The 20783-nt window shown below is 48.2% G+C and overlaps 1 protein-coding gene across 3 annotated transcripts in view; it reads left to right on the forward strand.

Moving 5' to 3' along the window:
- Nucleotides 1-20353, forward strand: part of LOC121438914 (protein GREB1) — a 68216-nt gene extending 47863 nt beyond the window's left edge. For all 3 annotated transcript variants that reach the window (XM_041639415.1, XM_041639416.1, XM_041639417.1), the window contains exons 23-32: nucleotides 1452-1610; nucleotides 2950-3092; nucleotides 6797-6958; nucleotides 9152-9356; nucleotides 10052-10226; nucleotides 11141-11359; nucleotides 13867-14002; nucleotides 16928-17128; nucleotides 18082-18220; nucleotides 19290-20353. In XM_041639415.1, coding sequence (XP_041495349.1) covers nucleotides 1452-1610; nucleotides 2950-3092; nucleotides 6797-6958; nucleotides 9152-9356; nucleotides 10052-10226; nucleotides 11141-11359; nucleotides 13867-14002; nucleotides 16928-17128; nucleotides 18082-18220; nucleotides 19290-19453 — 1703 coding nt within the window. In that variant the 3' untranslated portion in view covers nucleotides 19454-20353. The remainder of the gene's footprint in view (nucleotides 1-1451; nucleotides 1611-2949; nucleotides 3093-6796; nucleotides 6959-9151; nucleotides 9357-10051; nucleotides 10227-11140; nucleotides 11360-13866; nucleotides 14003-16927; nucleotides 17129-18081; nucleotides 18221-19289) is intronic.
- The last annotated feature ends 430 nt before the right edge of the window (nucleotides 20354-20783 follow it).

A 20783-nucleotide genomic window follows, 5' to 3' on the forward strand; every position in this document is an offset into this window, starting at 1 on the left:
AGTACAGCCCTGTGAGCTGGGATATCAGCCTCTCATGTGGGAAGCCCAGCTGGACAGCACCAAAGCAGGAACTGAGCAGCATTGGCCTGTGGCCTGGAGAATGTGGAGTTCTTCATCAGGGAAGGTCCCCCACAACTCAGGCAACTAAATACCTAGGACAGCATCTGGGGGGTGGAGAAGAATTATATTCAACTGGGAGAAGGAGGTATCTGGGTTTGCTGTTTACTGGATAGATTTGTTTGGAGTAAGGCATGTGTCTCTCTGCGTATGCCCTGTGCTAACTGTAAAGCCTACTCTGTTTCCTCCTCACATCCTGCCCAGCAGTTCATGGTCTTGGCCTGGTGAGTGAATCTGTGCCCTTGTGTAAGGGGAATTGACTGCCATGCAGAGGTCACCAGCTACCTACTCTGGCATCAGAGCAACTCCTGCGAGCACTTTCCGAGGTTGAACTTGATCAAGAGAAGCTTTGAACCCAAGACTCCCATCCAGCCCTCTGCTGTTCCGTGGCCTTGTGGTTTCTGTGGTTTCCTCACAGCAGGAGCTTGAATCTCTGTCATCTTGCTTTCTTGGATAGATCAGTGATAAAGACAGGATTTGAATGCACTTTGTCAAATCTGAAAGGCCAAATTCTAACTATTCTATGGGTTCAGGTTTTTTTATTTTTTTCTTGCAAAGCAGGAATAACTTCTGTATCACAAGATATGGAATTCCTATTAAAGCTCTAGTAAGCTCTGCTCTCCTTCCTCCTTGGATACATGTCCACTGCCTGGATATAGGATATAGACTTAAATAAGCATCTATAACTTTCTCTATATTACACATATTGACCATCATACATGATATCAATATATCATGCAATTGGAGTTGGGTGCACTAGAATTTTTGACTGGCTGTTCAGGCAGTGAAACTTGATGAGCAACAGAAGGCTATACCTAGCTTAGTGTCAGAGGCTGCTGGCAAGTATAAGATGTGATTTATGCTGTGAGTGTCACTGACCTCTGCAGTACTCTTTAGTGTGAAGCGACAGCAGCTGAGTTACTATGGCTGGGGTGACTTAGATGATAGAATAAGGAAGAAACCTACACAGGCACCACAAGGACAAGGAGCTGGAGCTGTGCATGAAGTAGGTGTTGCTGGAAGGCAGCGTGAGCTCAGGGCTTAGGACTCTGGAGGGTTGGAAGCCAGTATGCAAGGGCAGAGAGCAGACCTGTGTCTACAGGACACAGAGCGAAGGCTGTTCACTTGGGTGGGGACAAATCTCAGTGCATGACCTCGTTCTGTTTGAGCCATCCTGAAGTATGACTATGTCAGCGGCTTTCTAGATACAGTAGGGATCCCCAGGAAGCCATAGATGAACGGTGATTCAGCTCCATGCACCATCCTTGGGCACAGTTAAAGAGCACATCCTCACATCTGTTTCTCATGCATCCATTTTTCTACCAATCCCATAGGCCTCCCAGAGGAATCGGATTGGCATTACCTCCAGCTCACTGACCCCTGGCCAGACCTAGAGCTCTTCAAGAAGATGCCTTTTGATTACATCATTCATGACCCGAAGTATGAAGATGCCAGTCTGATTTGTTCACATCACCAGAGCATCAAGAGTGAAGGTCAGGGACTGGGGCGACAGCTCATTCCATAACATGCTTGCTGTCCACACATGAAGACCTGAGCTTACATCCTCAGCATCCATGTAAAAAGATGAGCATAGGAATACACATCTGTAGGTGGGGGAATCCGTAGAGACAGGTGGATCTCAGGGGCTTGCTGACCAGCCAGTATAGCCAATCGATGAGCTCCAGATTCAGCCAAGAACTTATCTCAAAATATAAAATGGAAAAAAAAAAAAAAAAGCTCTTGAGGAAGACATCTGGTCGACCTCTAGTTTCCAAATGTACCCTTGTGGGTATGTGGATACATAGCGCGCTCTCTCTCTCTCTCTCTCTCTCTCTCACACACACACACACACACACACACACACACACACACACACACGTACATGAGGGAGGGCAGACTTTGCCAGTGAAGTAAGATGTCTTACTTCACTCTTGCTCAAAGTACATAGGCTCAGTTGCATCTTATGTATTAATAAATGTCAGCTGGGTTGGGATGCATCCTGTTAGGGTTGCTCTTTGGTAGTAAGTGAGTGATTTGCCAGAACCTGGTTTAGCACTGAGACTGCCCCTTGCCAGTAGAAGGAAAGAACTACCACAAAGCCCATAGACTTATGGGCAGGTTCTGTTGAAGGCTTGGTTAATGGAAGGATTTCTATTTATGAATTTGTCCCCAAATGGGTGCATATGTTCCTTTGTCCTCAGCCTCTTTTTTTCTCCCCAGGGACGCTGACTTCTGTGGTCTGTGAGGACAGCCTCAATCAACCCTGCTGGCAGTGACCTGTGGGACTATTAGTGTAGCCTGAGAAAATTTGATAAATGTCATGTTAGGGCAAACAGTTTACCTATAACCCGAGTGTGGTAGTGTGCATCTGTAATCCCAGCACGTTGTAGACTGGGGCAGGAGGATCTAGAGTTGGGGGTTAGCCTGGCTTACGTAGTGAGACCTTGTCTCCAAAGAGATAAAAGGTACTTGCTGGCCTGATTCCCTGTCATTGATGGGGGGGGGGGGGTCCCTTTCCATAGATAGCCCTAATGAAGGACCAGTGTTACAGTCTTACTCCTACCAGGTTCCTTGAAGAAACTGGGTACCATACATGCTGTTAATTTATTTCCTAGTCATGGAAACCTTCCCTCAAAGTGTTTATGAAGCGTTTTTAGGTCCACAGGTATGATGCCATGCAGTCCGTGTTCTCCCCTATTAGAATCCCCATTGAGATGCTGACCTCCTATGACCAGGGCCTAGGGACACGAGAAACAATCTTCAGGGCTGGTACATTTGGGTGGGGTGTCTGCTCTGGGCTGAGGCCGCTTAACTCATGGAATATCTTTGCAGACAGAGGGACTTCCCGGAAGCCGGAGGACCTGTATGTGCGGCGTCAGACAGCACGTATGAGACTATCCAAGTATGCAGCATACAACACATATCACCACTGTGAGCAGTGCCACCAGTACATGGGCTTCCACCCCCACTACCAGGTAGGCTTCAGGCACTGGCTGGCTCTCTGGCTGCTCCCAGCAGCTCCTGCTGGTGCCACATCACAGCCCATGTGTCTGTTTCCCTGTGGCCCCTCGATAATGTTCTAGGGTAGGAGAAGAGAGTTCCAAAAGCCCTTGTTTCATGGGTTGCATGTCTGCCAGGCGGCCCTCATAGGTTATGACATATTGTTGACTCTACAGAACAGTCCCTGTGGTCATCCAGATATTAGTGGCTAAGACTAAGGGTGTCATTCCTATCTTCAGGCTCTAGAGAATTCAAAAGTTACTTCAATGCGAGGGACACTCGCTGAGCGCTTACTAGAAGGACCTGAGAATGCAGATGCAAATAAACCTTGTTTCCATCCTTAGGGTTCATGATATGGAAGGGAAGTGAGCAAGATTTCAGAACAGCTTGAGGCAGGAAGGAGAATGATATGGTTGTGGCACAGAAATCAGATAGATACGGAAGGAGTCTGAATTATTGGGCACCCACTGCATGCCAGCCTCTTACTCATGTCTCTCTTATGTACCAGCTCTTCCTGTTATGAATGAAGAGATGGATTAAACTCCCTGGCCATGGCTCTGGCTGTCTCAGGCTGGCTGATCATCAGGGCACTGTGTTACAAACTACACCTGTAGTTCATTCAGGGTTCCCCTGCTGGAAAAGCATCCTATCTAGGCTCTTGGTGGATTCCCACAGGAGCCTTGTCATCGTCAGCTTACAAATGAGCATCGGTTGAGCATCCCTCATTGGGACATCCGAAGTCATCACTAACACGACGCTCAACACAGTTTTCAGAGCCTTTGGGATTTGAGACTGTGAATGCCCAGCTAGAAAAGTCCTTAGAAATGTCACAAGGTCTGAAAAAAGAATCCTAAATCTGTAGAATCCTTGGAGTCAAGCATTTCAGATCCGGGATAATCGACCTTTGCAATTCAGGTAGAGAAGGGACTTTTGAAGGGTCAGTAGGAATTTGCTGAGGAACCAAAACCAGCGAAAGGAATAGCATGTCCCAAAGGGGGAGTGCAGAGTCTGGGGATGAGAACTGATCTCGGTTGACTGTGGCCAGAACACAGAATGGAAGATGTGGGTGTCCGGAAGAGGCAGCAGCAGGGTGGGTGGAGAGAGGGTCACAGAAGGCCCTGGGCACCCAGAAGCAGGTGGGCTTCTTCAGAGAACTTGATAGGAAAGGTTCCAGTGTGGATGGGCTCCCCCAGCTACGTAGCTATTAATAGACACGTAGACTCTAGTAGTTTAGATTTAAGAGTTTCATCTTAATTCAGACCCAAGCAGGGAGGCAGGAGGACTTGGAGGGCTGGAGTGGACGGGAACCAGGCACATCTGCTCATGACAGGGAACTGAAGGCTGTGGTCCTGCTGGAAATGCCCAAGACAAGGACTTGATTGGCCTTTGTCTTGTTTATGAAGGGAAATGGCATCCAGCGACTTTAATATAGACTGGCCTTTGGCTTGTCCGTCCCAGGCATAGCAGCTGCCGTTTGTAGCACTTTTCTATAGATGACATTGGAAAGTATTTTAACTAGGTCAAAATAGTAAACACTACTCCTGCCCCATAAATTAAGGCCAATTTCTCTACCCTGAACATGGGGGTTTTGTTTCAAGAATTCAAAACAAAACAAAAAGTAAACTATTTCCTTTTTGTTTTTTTAAAATAAGTCCTGACATATCACTGGCTTTTATTTTATATTTTTTCACCACCAGGATATAGTTTATTATGACAGGAAGGGTTTATATTTTCTTTACATTGACTGCTGTAGCATCTATTACATGCTAAACTGTTGAAGGCATTCAAAATTGTAACCATGTATTCCAAAACGATCCTCTAAACTTGTTATCTAGCATGTTTCCAACTTAATATATTGGGAATCTTCCTACCTAAATATACTATAGTTTTCTAGAAAACAAATGTCTACATTTCTCTAAATGTAGAAAATTCACAAAATGACAAAATATAAAACCAATTTCTCCATGTTTGTATGCTCATTGACAACTAGACTGTCACATGCCTGTGGCAAAACTGTTTTCTTGACTTTTGAAATGGGATGGACTGGAAAGGACTCATGAGTTGTAAGCACTACTCAGAACCTTAGCTTCCAACAGTGGACTGTTACTCTATACAGGAGAAACAGTGTTTCTCCTTCTCTTCATTAGTGGAAGCCCAGAGCACATGAGGCAGGAAGCAGAAACTTCTGGGTTTAGGTGATGGGGATGCTCCAGGCCTGTGTTCATGAGGTGCACAGATCTGGGGATAGTCAAATAAGAGCATGCTTGGGGCAAGGGGACCTGGATCCTGTCTGGTGAGGGATGCAGGAGCACCAGCCGGCTGCTGGCATCTGATTCTGGCCCCAAAAGAAACTCTGCTCCTCCTCTCCTTTTACCTCGCTAGAGTCCTCTTTTATTATTATTTTAAATTCATCTTCTCATGACTACCTTTACTGCCTAGCCCCGCAGGTCTAATCCCCTTGCTTTCCAGAAGGCTCTATGGCTCGGGCAGAGCCCTAGCAGGAACAGAAGGAAGCGTGTGCTGGTGTGGCAGCTGCTACCTCCCTCTGCAGCTCCTGTGTAGCTCAGATGAGGGCAGGAAAGGCAGAGCTCAGCAGGATCCGAGAGGCCACCTAACCAGGAACAGAGCTAGGACTAGGGGTCACTCCCGGAAAGGAGGACACACAAACATGCGTGTAGGAGGACACACAGACAGTCACGTGGGGTAGGAGGACAGTGAGGTTAGCCTAGGGGACGGGAGTGAACCTGTGACCTCTGGATCCATACAGACCTCTGTGTCCATAGTATCCATGCCTCCTAGCAATGCCATCCTCCCCAGGATTGTTAGTGAGAACACAAAGGGGACAGAATGGCACCTAACACAAGGCTGAGTGTATTACGACATTCAAGGTTGTGTGGCTATTATTGTTCTGCTGTATGCCAGCTCTCATGACACCTGCAACAGAAAATGCCCTCTTAGAATGAAAACTAAAAACTGGGCTTCATAGCACAGGCTTATCCTAGTGACGGAAGTGACCAAGGCAGGAGAATCCCAAGTTCAAGGCCTACCAGGACAACTTAGACACTAACTCAAAAAGCTGAAGATGGCTTAGGGATGTAGTTTAGTGGTAACTATTTGTCTAATAGGTGTGAGACCTAGGTTTAATACACAGTAGTTTAAAAGAAGGATCTGGGGTGCACTGACCAATCAGCAGCTTGCTAACTTTGCAAATTCCAGGCCAATGAAAGAGCTTGTCTCAAAAATAAGTGTAGACAGTGCTGGAAGAAAGACACCCAAGGCTGTCCTATGGTCTCGCGTGTGTGCGCATGCGTGCGTATACCCCCCCCCCCCCACACACACACCATGAGATCTTCATGAATGCCTTGTTTTCTGACCCAGGATGGCCTCTAGGTCAAATCTCAGGGCAGAAAGGCTTAGTAATAGAAGCTACAGGACTGGGTAAGCACGATTGGGATTCAGGATGAAGCTAGCTCTAGCCCCGTGAGGGTGGCCTTGGTTGTGCTCACCCAACAGCCAGATCTGAGCACCTTAGGATCTCTGCTGTGATACTCTTACACTGTCGGGCAGGGGTGGGTGTGAGCTGGGTGTCATCATGGCCAGGCGGGGCCCGGGTTCTTTGGGGACGTAAGTCGGCCATCGGACTCTGATGATAAGCTCTGTCCTTTCCCTCACACCCCAGCTCTATGAGTCCACCCTGCACGCCTTTGCCTTCTCTTACTCCATGCTAGGAGAGGAGATCCAACTCCACTTCATCATCCCCAAGTCCAAGGAGCACCACTTTGTGTTCAGCCAACCTGGAGGTCAACTGGAGAGCATGCGTTTGCCCCTCGTCACAGACAAGGTACTGCCTGTGGATCCCTGAGTTGGGGGTGTAGACACATAGGAGCCCGGCTAGTCAAGGGTGTTTGGAGCAGGTTATACAAACACAATGGTGACTGAACCTGAAGGACGCTGGTGAAGGTGTGGGCTTGGAAGTCACTTACACTGGGGTCTTGTTGTAGCGCTTGTTAATTATGCCAGTTGTCCCTTAACAGTGCTGAGCCCCACTTTCCTTACTTGCAAGGGTGGGCAGTAACAGTTCATTTTAAAAAGCATTCTGATGGGCTGGAGATGGGGCCCAGTTGTTAGAGTTCTTGCCTAACACACACAAAGCCCTGGATTCCCCAGCACCGCACGAACTGAGTGTGGTGACTTGTTCTCTGATCCTGACACTGGGGGGAAGTAGAGGTAGGAAGATCAGGGATTTCAAGGCTGTGTAGGCATTCAAGTCCAGCCTGGGCTATATGAGATCTCATGACAGCAACAGCCACAACTTTTGCTGTAAGCGTCACTTAGAATAATCAACACGAGGTAACTGCAGCACCTGGAACACACCACACACCCGTGAAATGTTCACTCCCCCCCCCCACTTGTTAATGCTCTGTCATGGAATGTTTGGCTAGGCTGAGGTAGGAGAAATAGGAGAAAGATCCCAAGACTCCTTTAGGTCCTGTCCCCAATGTCCACAAAGACTAACTCGTAGTCAGTGTGTTTTCTGTCTTGTCTTCTGTCTACATGCCATTTGGGGGAGACTGATCCCCAGTATCTCACCATTTCTCCTCTTGTCCTCACTGTCTCTCCCCTTATAGATGACCCATATAGGGTTCCTTACTTCCATGTCTACCTGACAGCCTCAGGGTTGACTGGATGTGATTTACCAGCCCTCATCAGCAGACAGGAGTGGATGACATTGCTCCTCCTCCTTGGGAGCACCAGCTGTCAGTCAAGCTGGACTCGGCCTTGCTTACCTAGCAGTCTGTTGACAATGAAGCAGATCTCTGTACAGCACCAGAGAGGTCTCAGTTACTTAGATGCCTGGGGACCCTGGAATCTGGTGGTGTCGTGGCCCTTTTGTAGGTGTACCAGGAGAGGTTGTTCATACTCAGTTCACTTTCCCAGCCTCCCAATGATAGCCCACAAACATTGGTTGTGTATGTAGTGGGTGCTTTGAGGAATTCATAGGCAACACAAGCCCCAGCTCAGTCACAGGTTCTCATCAAGCAAAGAACCAAAGGAAGAGTTATGGGCGTGAGGCATTACCACTTACAAATACTGATATCTAGGCTATGTAGGATGTCCATGACCAGAGTGAAGGGAGTGACTGGACATACAGGAATAACATCTGCCAAGACCAGATTCCAGTATGTGAGAGTGATGGATTTGTGTAGGTGGAAGTTTCAGTCCCAGCCAGTCCACAGCCATTCAGTTTCAAAGAAACACACACAAGCTTATATTAATTATAAACTGTTTGGCCTATTAGCTCAGGCTTATTATTAACTAGCTCTTTCAACTTTAACCCGTAATTCTTGTCTATGTTTAGCCACATGGCTTGGTACCTTTTCTCAGTGAGGCATTCGCATCTTGCTTCCTCTACATCTGCCTTTCCTCTTCCCTGAATTCTCTTTGTCTGGTTGCCCTGCCTATACTTCCTGCCTGGCTACTGGCCAATCTGTATTTTATCAAATTGTTATGTGACAAATATTTACAGTGTACAAGAGCATTATTTCCCAGATTCCAGTATGAGACGGTGATGGATTTGGTTAGTTGGTGGATGCCGATTAGGTTATTGCATAACACCCAGGCTTCTCATTCCAAGGCCTGATGATAAGTGGCACTTTGATGGATGCTGCTCTGAATTTGATCAAGCTCACTCTTGTGTCTGGGTTAGCTGTCATTGGCTTATAGTAGCCAGCCAGAGGGCATATGTCTAGAGTGGCCTCACAGAGCTCTACTTCTCTGCCTTGTAAAGCCCTGAGCACCATCAGGCTAGCCCAGACTTAATTGTGGGCACATTCTGAAAGGGTACACTCTGCAAGGCCATGCTCTGAAGGGGGACAGCATCATTTCCCCCACATCTTACTGGCTATGGCTAATCACAGTGCTCTCTCTAAGGTCAGAAACGACGGTATCTTTCCACGGAAGATGTAAGATGGGGCAAAGATTCCTTATGCCTTCATTTACGTATGCCCTCCCTCACTGTCCCACTACTTTGCAGAACCACGAACACATCAAGAGCCCAACCTTCACTCCGACGACGGGCCGCCATGAGCATGGACTCTTTAATCTGTACCATGCGATGGATGGGGCTAACCATCTGCATGTGCTGGTGGTCAAGGAGTACGAAATGGCCATTTATAAGAAATACTGGCCCAATCACATCATGCTTGTACTCCCAAGCATCTTCAACAGTGCTGGAGTTGGTAGGTGACTTTGACATATATGACCAGGTATGCTTTTTGTGAATGAAGACTCAGGAGAATGCTTTACAAAAGGAAAGCACTGAACGGTTGACATTACATTCTTTGCTTGAGGAATGGAAAAAGCTGCTCTGATGTGTTTGATTGTGTGTGTGCACTTGCTAGTGAACATGCATGTGTGGAGGTCAGAGGACAACCTTGGGGTCATTTCCCCAAAGGAGTCCACCTTGGTTTTTGAAACTAGGTCTCTTGTTGCCTAGGACACAATGGTTTGACAAAGTTGGTTGGGTGTGTGTGCCCCAGATATCTGTTGGTCTCTGTCTTCCCAGTGCTGGAATTATACACACAGACCACTATACCCAGCTTTATAAAATCCGTGGATCCTGGGGCTCAAATACAGGTCTTTGTGCTTGCAAGACAAGTTCTTTACCAACTGAGATATCTTCTAGCCCGTGTTAGGATTTTCTTATAAATAACCCTTAAACAATTGTTTGATTATTTATTTAACTTATTTTCTCAGCTGTTAAAAAAAGAATACATGTATGTATAAACTATAGAGGGGTCTTTCCTTGCTGGTGGTCAGTGGTCATTGGAGGGGGGATATGTAGTATTGGTTCCGGTGTGTCTGGTGTGGGCTCTCTGTCTTGGCCGTGAGGATGCAAGATTGAACACTGAGTCAGGTCACTTGGCCACCACAGGGGCTGCCCACTTCCTGATCAAAGAGCTGTGCTACCACAACCTAGAGCTGGAGAGGAACCGGCAGGAGGAGCTGGGGGTCAAGCCCCAGGACATCTGGCCATTCATTGTCATTTCTGATGATTCCTGTGTGATGTGGAACGTGGCCGATGTGGACTGTGCAGGAGAACGGAGCAGGTGAGGTGGTCTGGGTGAACCATGCCGGACAGTGATGGGCAGTCCCCTCTCAGCCTGGAGGACCATAGTGTGCCTCTCATGACAGAAAGCCAGGGTTGTGGATGTAGCAGAAGTGGACCCATTGTCCAAGTCCTGATTCTTTTGATTTAAAAAAAATCATTAATGAGATATATGATACAGAATGCAAAGACTGGGAAGGTGGCTCAGCGGTGAGGAATACTTGGCTGCAGAATCGTGAGGATGGAATTCAGATCCTAGAACACACATAACAAGACCCATTTAGCAAATGTCTTTAACTCCTCCTCTAAGGGCTCATATGCTTCCACGCATGCACACGTATATGCATGCAAACACATACAGACACATACATACATGCACATGTACATAAAATCTTTAAAAATGAAAAAGACATATATACTTAGTGTGATACATACATACATACAAAATCAAAGTATAACATGTATACAATTTTTTTCACACATCAAACATACCCATTAGCTGACCCCCTCCCACTGCCATCAATAAATGGACATTGTTCATCTCCCAAGATGCTCCTTGTGTTGGCTCTAGCCCTGATCCTCCCAGAACCCTTCCCTCTTGGCATTAATTTTTGCTCATGTCTTTAGGCATGCAGCTAAAACTTTGGGGGTTCTAGGTTTCTCATTTTGAAGGGTGTCAATCTCCAGGTTAGCGTTCATTGTAGAGATGGACCACACCATTGTCTGTATGTAGGCTCCATACGTGGGACATAATTATATTCTGCACCTCAAAGTCAGAATAAATATGAAGTATGTTTCAGGATGCCCGCTGCCTTGTGATTGGATAGCTCTAGGTTCCATATCAGACCTGTCCAGCACACCCCACGCAGTTAGGAAGCCATGCAGTAGCTGACTTGGCATCTCTCCTCCAAACAGGGAGTTTTCCTGGTCTGAGAGGAATGTCTCTCTGAAGTATGTCATGCAGCACATTGAGGCCTCCCCCAACATCACACACTATGCACTAATCGGCATGAGGAAGTGGACCAGCAAGACAAGGGGCCGAGAGGTGCAAGAGCCTTTCTCCCGATGTCACGTGCACGACTTCATCATCCTCAATGTGGATTTGACCCAGAATGTGCAGTACAACCAGAACCGGTGAGCACTGGGTCCTGGGTGGGAGCTGGCCTCAGTACCCATAGCCCTGAGCCCTGTACAGGATGCACATTCTCCTCTGTTCTACCTGCGCTGTGGCCAAAAACAATGCAACAGAAGCAACTTGAGGGATGAAAGGCTTATTTGACGGGGAATTTGACAGTTAAGTCCAGCGGGAGGGGAAGGCATGGTGGCAGGGGTGTGAGGCAGCCAGTCACATCTCCATTGTCAGGCCACTCAGAGAGATGAATGAAGATGCTCAGCTCCCTTTCTCCTTTGTGCGTAGTATGGTACCCCAGCCCACGAATGGTGCTGCCCACATACAGGGTGGATCCTCCCATCCCAATGAACCCACTCTAGAAATTCCCCCAGAGACACACCCGTGTTGATTCTAAAGCCTGTCAGATTGACAGTCAGTATTACTCCCCACAGCTGCAGAAGCAGCGGCTCTGCCCACAGCACTGGGGGTCCTAGTGTGCCATATAATTGTCCCGAATTCTGATGGAATCATTCAACTCCACCCCTTCACGGATGCCTTCCCTAGTGAGCTACCTTGTGCTGGGTGTTCCCTCCCTTTAGGCTTCCTCGACAAATAAGTCACATTTTAGTCATGTTACCCTCTGTCTTAGTCACTGCTCTGGTGCTGTGAAGAGACACCATGGCCACAGCCACTCTCTTAAAGGTAAACGTTTCATTGGGCCTGGCTTACAGTTTCAGAGGTGTGGTCCATTATCAACATGGCAGTCCATGGCAGCATGCGGGCTGACCTGGCGCTGGAGGGGTTGTTGGGAGTTCTATATCTAGATCCTCAGGCAGGAGAGAGAGAGAGAGAGAGAGAGAGAGAGAGAGAGAGAGAGAGAGAGACTGGGCCTGGCTTGAACATTTGAAACCCTAAAGCTTAAGCTCCAGTGACACACTTCCTCCAACAAGGCCACACCCACTCCAACAAGGCCACACCTCCTAATCCCTCTCAGGTTGTGCTACTCCCTAGTGACCAAGCATTCAAATCCTTGAGCCTATGGGGGGCATTCTTATGCAAACCACCACACCATCAAAGAAAACTGTAGAGTGATTTGAATGAGTTGCTTTCCAACCACAGAAGTCTGTGGCCACTTGGGGGTGTGAGGTTGGAAGCCAGGTTGGCTTCCTGCTGGAGCCCAGAGTCCCCCATTTACTTGCCCTGCAGAACAGGCAATGATTTCTCTCTGAACCTATTTGCCTTAGCTATAAAAGAATACCCAATATTTTTTACACTCTGGGCTGTGGCTGTTTCTTTTTTTTAACAGTTTAGTGGAGGCCCTGGGAACGTAGCTTGCCTAGCACATTTGAAGGCCTGGATTTGGTCCCCAGCAGCACATAAATTATATACGTCCCTAGCCCTTGGGAGGTGAAGGCAGGAGGACCAGAAATTTGAGGTCATCCTTGGTACATAGTAAATTCAAAGTGAGCCTGGGTTTCATGAGACCCTGTCTCAAAAAACAACAAACAAATCAACGTACAGCAGAATTGCATCTGTGTGGTATCCCTCTATGGTGTCTGCACTCACATCCAAGTCCCTGTGTAGCTGGTGTTCCGGGCACACACAGCCTTTCTGGGTCCAGTGCTACTATTTCTTGCCTTCCACTTTGCCTCTCATTCCCCACCAGAATGAGACTTTGAGGCAGGAGTGAGGTCCAGTTCAGCCTCATGGCAGTGTAGGGGGTGCAGGGACAAGTTCATTTTTCTTGCTGGGAAGAATCGAAAGGTGGTAAAGCACCATCCCTGGGAATCCTGAAGAATCCTGGAGCACCATTATATAATACTAGGGAAATCAGTGCTCCCTCCTTGCGGTTCTTAGTCTCATTCATACAAAGTGTTTAAGAGCAGATGCAACTGGAGGCTCAGGGACAGTGACCAGACTCAGATGGATGCTGAGGCCAGTTAGAGTTTCAAAGGAAGACCCATGGCAGGCTAGCTGTAAAACTCAGAGGATGGAGAAGAGCTGGTATGAAGGCTGCCACCTGGAGGCAGGCAGCCACACTGCAGGCAACAAAGAGCCAAAGGGTGTGTTAGGTAGTTTAAAAGTGTGTGTGTGTGTGTGTGTGTGTGTGTGTGTGTGTGTGGCGCGCGCACACACACACACACACACACACACACACCATACTTACTTAGGCCCTGGCCTGGCCAGCATCCAAAAGAGAAGAACAGAAGCAAGAGGAATAGTTTTGCCTTTCTGAAACATGACTCAAAAAAGCAGGCAGACCCAGCTGAATCTCACAGTAGCTCATAGGGACTGAATTAGGGGCCTGGAATACTGGGAGGGAGAAGAACATTTTCTCAACATGAACCCACCTTCCTTGGGGTGGTCTCCTCAGCAGATCAGAACACCCCTCTCCCCCAATTAACTCTAAACGGAGGAGACGAGGGCATGTCTCCACCTAGTGGTAGATCCATTTGTAGCCCCCTAATGAGTATCTGGGGGCCCGGGAAATGTGCCCAGTCAGACCCACTCCTCCTTTGACTCCGTGCAGGTTTACGTGTGATGATGTAGACTTCAACCTTCGCGTGCACAGCGCAGGCCTGCTGCTCTGCCGGTTCAACCGCTTCAGCGTCATGAAGAAGCAGATCGCGGTGGGCGGGCACAGGTCCTTCCACATCACATCCAAGGTGAGTGTGGCAGCACTGACAGTAGGTGCTCAGGCCACACCCAGGTGGCCCTGGTACCAAAGCTGAAAGCGGGAGCCTGGGGATGGAGGGTGGCGCCTCGCCTTTTAAGGGAGTCAGAGGATTGGACACTTGGTGCCAAGACCTGGGGACCAGTCTCTACTGTTTGACATTAAATGGCACCCAGGGAGTTGCTGCTTAGTGCAGGATCACCAAGCAAACCATTCTTGTGCACTTCTTCGCTCCCCATCCAGGCGGGGTGCAGGGTTCTAGGTTTGTCTTCACACCATCAGATAGCACTTGGCTGAAGAACTGTTGGCGTCATGCACAAGGCTAGCCAGCTTCGTGGCCATGTTTGTCTGCCCATGAGCTGGGGTCTAGTGGAACAGATGTGACTCTACTCTAACTGAGCAGACCCATCCATTTAAGCAAAAGCAAATCAGATATTCTCCAGACGGCCAGATAGGCTGGCCAACCCCTGCCTGAAGGTCCCTCTGATTCTCGTTTACCTCTTGGATCTTGTCCTGATGTGTGACATCAGGATGTCCTTTCCTGGTGTCTGTCTTTTCCTAGTCTCCACCAGCTCCTTGCAGATGACCTAACCTGAGCTGGAGCACTCCTGGATCCCACACCAGTTCCACACAGCCATCCCACAGGCAAGGTCAAAGCTTTCTTAGTGAACCAAAGCCCAGCTCAGAGTAGCAGGCCTTCCAACGGTGAGACCTGCTCAACCCAAGAACTTGAGAACCAATGACTAAGACACTGCGATGTTTTAAAAAAATGGAGTGTTGATGTTGGGACCACCAAGATCTTCCTACCAAAGATCCTGATGTGCCTTTTAATTCACTTTTATGTCCCCATTGTCATTTTTAAGTTCTTGGGTTGAATTTTCTTTCTCGCGCATCTATGTATGCATGTATGTATACGTGTATGTATGCGTGTGTGTGTGAGAGAGTGTGGTGTGTGTTTGTTTGTGGTGTATGTGTGAGTGTGGTGTGTGTTTGTGTGGTGTATGTATGTGTGCGTGTATGCCACAGTGCACATACACAGGTTACGTGAAGTTAGTTCTCTCCTTCCTTCACGTGGGTCTTAGGATTAAACTCAAGTCCTCAGACTTGGCAAGTGCCCTCGCTCACTGACCCAGCCCTAGCACTTACTTGTTTTTTAAAATTTTCATCCCAGCTTGAACACAATCTTAATTGCACTTTGGTTAAACATGTTTTTTTTTTTTTTAACTTTTCATGTGAGCGAAATCGCTCACTTCTATTTATTTCGTTAGATATAAACCAGCATTTGGTCTTTGGTCCCTTTTCCCGCAGACATGTGGACTTGCAGAGGAAGACAGACTTAGGGCAGCCCCCCACTGTTAGAAGCACCACGGAGCCGCAGGAGATGTTGCAGGGTGACCCAGCGTAACAGCTGGGTGGCGAGGAGTCCATGGGTGCCCCCGAGGAGGAAGCCTCAAGAACCAGGAAGAGTGGCAGGAAATAGATGGAAACTTCTGTGACTGGCCGTAGGAAACTTCTAGACTTTGCTGTTACGACTGATAAGAAGCCAAAGTCCTGAGAACCATACAGTCAAACTTAGCTCAAATAACAACCCCGTTTCCATGACACCAGTTCATAGATTAGCTAGATTTATGTCCCCAAAGGGAGAATGACTATTGGAACAGCTAAGGGAAAAAGATTTCTTTTGTCTTCCAGGTGGATTTTGGTCCACGAAGGTGGGGTGGGTGGCAGAGTGGAGGACTCAGCCTATGGTGGCAGGACCGTGTGATGGAGCTCTGTATGGGGTAGTGAACCATGATGTAGACATCAGGGGAGCGAGGGGCCGGGCTGGAACAGCCCTTAAAGGCCCACCCCCAGGACCTACTCCCATCAGCTAGCTTCTACTTCCTGAAGGTTCCACAGCCTCCCCAAATACCACCACCAGGCAGGGAACAAGTCCTCAAGACACGAGCTAATGAAGCTTGGGTATTTCAGAGTGAAGCCGTAGCAGAGCGCTCATGATTTCCAGCAGAGGTTCTGATTTCAGATTCATTTCAATTACTGAGCAGCCTCTGGCTGCAGCAAGGGAACCGTGCTGTGGTAGAGCATGGGGCCTTGTGGGTGAAGGCTAGACAGTAAAGTGGAAGAGCTGTGGGAGAGGATGCAAAAGGATTTGGGGGTCAGGGAGGAGCTGGCAACTTCTAGATCAGTGGTTCTCAACCTTCCTAACACGGTGACTCTTTAATACAGTTCTTCTTGCTGTGGTGACCCCCAACCATAAAAGTATTTTCATTGCTACTTTGTGACTGTAATCTTGCTACTGTTGTGAAGTGTAATGTAAATATTTTTGGAGAAAGAGGTTTGCCAGGGGGGTCGTGACCCACAGGCTGAGAACCAATGCTCTAGATACTCTAGTTGCTTTTATAGCTCAGGCTCTGTGGGAGAGTTTCCAAGACCTGCGTGTGCTTTTATTTTCTTTGGATAAATTTTCTCCATGGAATGATCAATGTGTACAAATCAATGTGATCTCATTAGTCAGTTTTCACAGGCTTTCTTTGGTGGTGTGTGTGTGTGTGTGCATGCTTGCACACTCACATGCATGTAAATGTGTGTTTGCATGCTTGCACATGCGTTGGCATGCATGCGAAGCCAGACATTGGAGGTGGCTGTTGGATCTCTTGTACTATTTCTCTCCACCTTACCCGTTGAGAGGCTGTCTGTCACTGAACCCAGAACTCATTAGTCGGCTGGACTGGTTGGCCAGTGAGCTACAGGGATGCAGCCTGACCTTCCCTCTCCCAGCCCTGGGGTTACAGATACACGTGACCATGTCTGGCGTTCACATGGGTGCCAGGGTTCTGAGCTCAAGGCATCACGCGTGTGCTGCTGTATTTTACCCGAGACAACTGAGAGGCCTGAGGCCTGTCCCTCTTCCTGGCAGGTATCTGACAGCTCTGCGGCCATTGTGCCATCCCAGTACATCTGTGCCCCAGACAGTAAGCACACGTTCCTGGCGGCTCCTGCTCAGCTCCTACTGGAGAAGTTCCTCCAGTACCACAGCCACCGCTTCTTCCCGCTGTCCCTGAAGAACCACAGCCACCCCGTGTTGTCTGTGGACTGCTACCTTAACCTAGGACCTCAGGTAACTTGGCTTGGCTTGATCTTGAATCATAATTACAGCATCTCTCAGGTATCTATGGAGATCGGTCGGCGGCTTCGTGGGTACTGGGAGTTCACATGCGCTCATGTCCCTTGTGTTAGCATTGCTCATATAACCCTCCTATACACTTGGATTTACCTCTAGGTGGCTTATACCCATTGCAGTGTAGATGCTATGTACATAACCGTACTACCTTGCACACTCAATACAGACTCAGTTCTCCAGATATTTTAGACCTGTGGTTGACAGCATCTGTGGGTATGTATGTGTTGACTGGGGTTTCTGTCCCACTAGGTCCCACAGCCAGTTAGTCTCAAATAAACACACAGAGGTCTACATTAATTATAAACTGATTGGCCTAGTAGCTCAGGCTTCTTATTAATTAATTCTTACATCTTATATTACCCATAATTCTCGTCTGTGTTAGCCACGTGGCTTGGTACCTTTTTCGGCAAGGCAGTCACATCTTGCATCTTCTGTAGCTGGGTCACGACTGCAGACTGAGCTTTCCTCTTCCCAGAATTCTCGTTGCCCTGTCTCTACTTCCTGCCTGGCTACTGGCCAATCAGCGTTTTATTAAAATTAATACAAGTGACAGGACAAAAGATCATTGTCCCACGGCATGGATGGAACCTGTAGATACTGAGGCCGGGCTGTGCTCACCCTTTACCTCAGATGCTTATCCATACTTGACCTCTGCCAAAACCAAGGCAGAGGGCACCGTGTTAGTTTGTCAAGGCTTTACTGATTTTCAAATCAACTTACGAATTGGAACAAACCTCCTAGAATTGACTTTTTTAAAGGCGATATCATAACTAACTCTTCCCCAAACTCCACCTTGAGTTTGCCCCAGCACGTGCTATGTGCTGGCTGTTAGTTCCAAGTGTGACTGAGTACTTCCTGGAAGGTGACCCTCCTGGCTCCTTCTTTTCCAGATTTCTGTTTGTTATGTGAGTTCCAGGCCCCACTCCCTAAACATCAGCTGCTCTGGCGTGGCGTTCAGTGGGCTCCTGCTGTACCTCTGTGACTCCTTCGTGGGGGCCAGCTTCTTGAAGAAGTTCCATTTTCTGAAAGGTAATGCTTCTATCCCGGACCTCGGCCACTGTCACCCTGCGTCTCCGATGATAGGACATTGGCCTCAACTCTCAGAGTAGCAGAAAGCTGGGACTGAATTCCCAGGGACTGTTCAGTAGAGAAAAGACCCCCCTGTCTTTTTCATGAATAGCAGGCGTTTCTCATTTCTCTGTTTCTCATCCTTCTCAGTCCTTTATGTTGGTTCCCGGGGCCCCTTAAAGGCTTCTGTGCGGTACAAAGCACCATGTCCTCCATTGCCTCCAGTCTTTCTCCTTTTCTTGTTAGTAGCTGAATCTGGAAACACCCTGTAAACAGGCACTTGTCTGCCTATGGCTCCAGGCCTGCTCTAGTTCCTTGCTGGCGTTGCCTGTACCTTGCCTGTTTTCCTTGCTCTCAATCATTTAATTAGCAAAAATAGGGCCAAACCTCTTACCTCGGGAACAGTGTTTAACAGCCTTGTTTAGCTTGCGGTCTGGGGGCCCCAATGTGCCCCAGGTTAGCTAAGTATGGTAAACTTACTTAAAACATCCAGGCCCAAATGATGACCGAACACAGGTAGAGAGGGAGGAGAAAAGACTGTGAACAGAGCCTGGCAGATGGGTGATTTGCTGCAGGCTGGGCGCTATGCAAATGGAGAATTTCTATGGCGGGGCATGTGGCAAAGGTGCGAGCTGCCCAGGGCCCACCTGAGTGAGAAACGGTTGACCTGAGATAAGTAGTGGCCTGAGAGCCCAGGGCTGGAGCTGAGATGGTTTGACCTGGCGAAAAGCCGCCATCTCTGCTCGCCTTCATCCCTGTTCTGTTCATCTTCTCTGCCCGCTACACTGTCTTCCCAGCAAGCCTGCCTAATCCCTACCATTGTCTATGATGTTGAGATTAGGAATCACTTAGACAGGAGCGGAGGCCATAGGGCTCCTGGCTCTTCCACCCAGCCACTTGGTTATTGCGAGTGGGATCCCAGAGGCCACGGGGTGCTTGGCACTTCCACCCAGCCATTGGCTACTGTGAGTGGGTACTTTGGAAGGACTCAACCCCTTTCTCTTCATGCCTCTGTCGTTGCTCTCTCAAGGAGCCACCTTGTGTGTGATCTGCCAAGACCGGAACTCACTCCGCCAGACCGTAGTCCGCCTGGAGTTGGAGGATGAATGGCAGTTCCGGCTGCGGGATGAGTTCCAGACAGCCAACGCCAAGGAAGACAGGCCGCTCTTTTTCCTCACTGGACGACACATCTGAGGGGGCGGGGCTGGAAGAGCTCCTGAGAGTGTGGGGTCGTCAGGACCCACCTGCCACTGAGGCTGGTGAAGGTTTCAGACCAAAGGCTGTGTGAAGTCGGTCATGCAGAGGCCCTTGTGACACATGTCACAATGTCCCGTGGCAGATAATGACTTAAAGCTACAGCCACGAGTCCTTGATGGCAAGAAAACGGAAGACTGGGCCAGTCCACATGCCCTGGGCTGTCTTGAAGTTCGTTTTATGAAGAATGAAATTTGAACTCTACTGTCGCTCATATGCTTCCACGGACAAGCCTGACCTGCTCTAGAGAAGCCTGGGTCGTCTTGTCACAGTGCCTGTGACTATGATTTCACATAGTAGGTTTCCCACAACTCCCTCCAGAGCAATATTCCAAAGGAACGTTTTAACTGTAAAGGCTGGAGACTAGACAAAGGTGTGGATCATTTTAATAAGAATTATTTAACCACCTCCAAGTTTTCTTTGCAGAAGCTAGCCCAAAGGCATCCAGTTTAATATGATAAAATGAATTGCTTTAATTTAGAAAAAAATGGAACTCTTAAAATAATACAGGGTAAATACCCTACCTCTTAGAAAGGGCAAAGTGGAAAAGAAGTTTTCTTACAAGCCAAAGGACTTTAGGGAGGGAATTAGGATTGTCGCAGTGGACTGAGGATTTGCCTTCCAAAGGAAAGAGGAACAAATTGCTTACATGATAAAAAAAAATAATGAAAACCAAAGTTATGTACAAGACAGTGAAGATGGCTCAGCGGTGTAAGTGTGCTTGCTGTGCAGTCGTGAGGACTGGAGCTAGGAGCCCAGCACATAGATTGCAAGCCACGTGTTCTGCAAATGCCTGTAATTCCAGCTCCGAGGGACCCAGTGCTCTCCTCTGACTTCTGTGTGTGCTCAGGCCTGTGTGCATGCGCGCACATACACACACACACACACACACACACACACACACACACACACAGAGAGAGAGAGAGAGAGAGAGAGAGAGAGAGAGAGAGAGAGAGAATCTTAAACCTCAACAAACCAGTAAGGACCAGATTTATAATTTTTCGAAGTTCACTTTTCAGTGAGACAGCCTGAGCTTTCTTATTCATCTTAGTTCATTTAGAGAGAGAGTCTCTAGCCTGCCCAGAGAAAGTGGGACTAGAGAGAAGCAAGCAAATGTGTGTTTCCCCTACTGGTGGGCGGTTAGATCAACGCATTAGGACGCCCCCGGCAGCCGGTCTCTATGTACGCTTTATATTACTCCCTGAATGACTGTTCTCATTTGAAAGATGAACATGCAAAGAGTGCAAGCTGTGACAAGAACCAGAAGCAC

The sequence above is a fragment of the Microtus oregoni genome, unplaced genomic scaffold, assembly GCF_018167655.1.
Source record: "Microtus oregoni isolate MIOR12 unplaced genomic scaffold, Mior012 000058F_ref0000040, whole genome shotgun sequence".
Lineage (NCBI taxonomy): Eukaryota > Metazoa > Chordata > Mammalia > Rodentia > Cricetidae > Microtus > Microtus oregoni.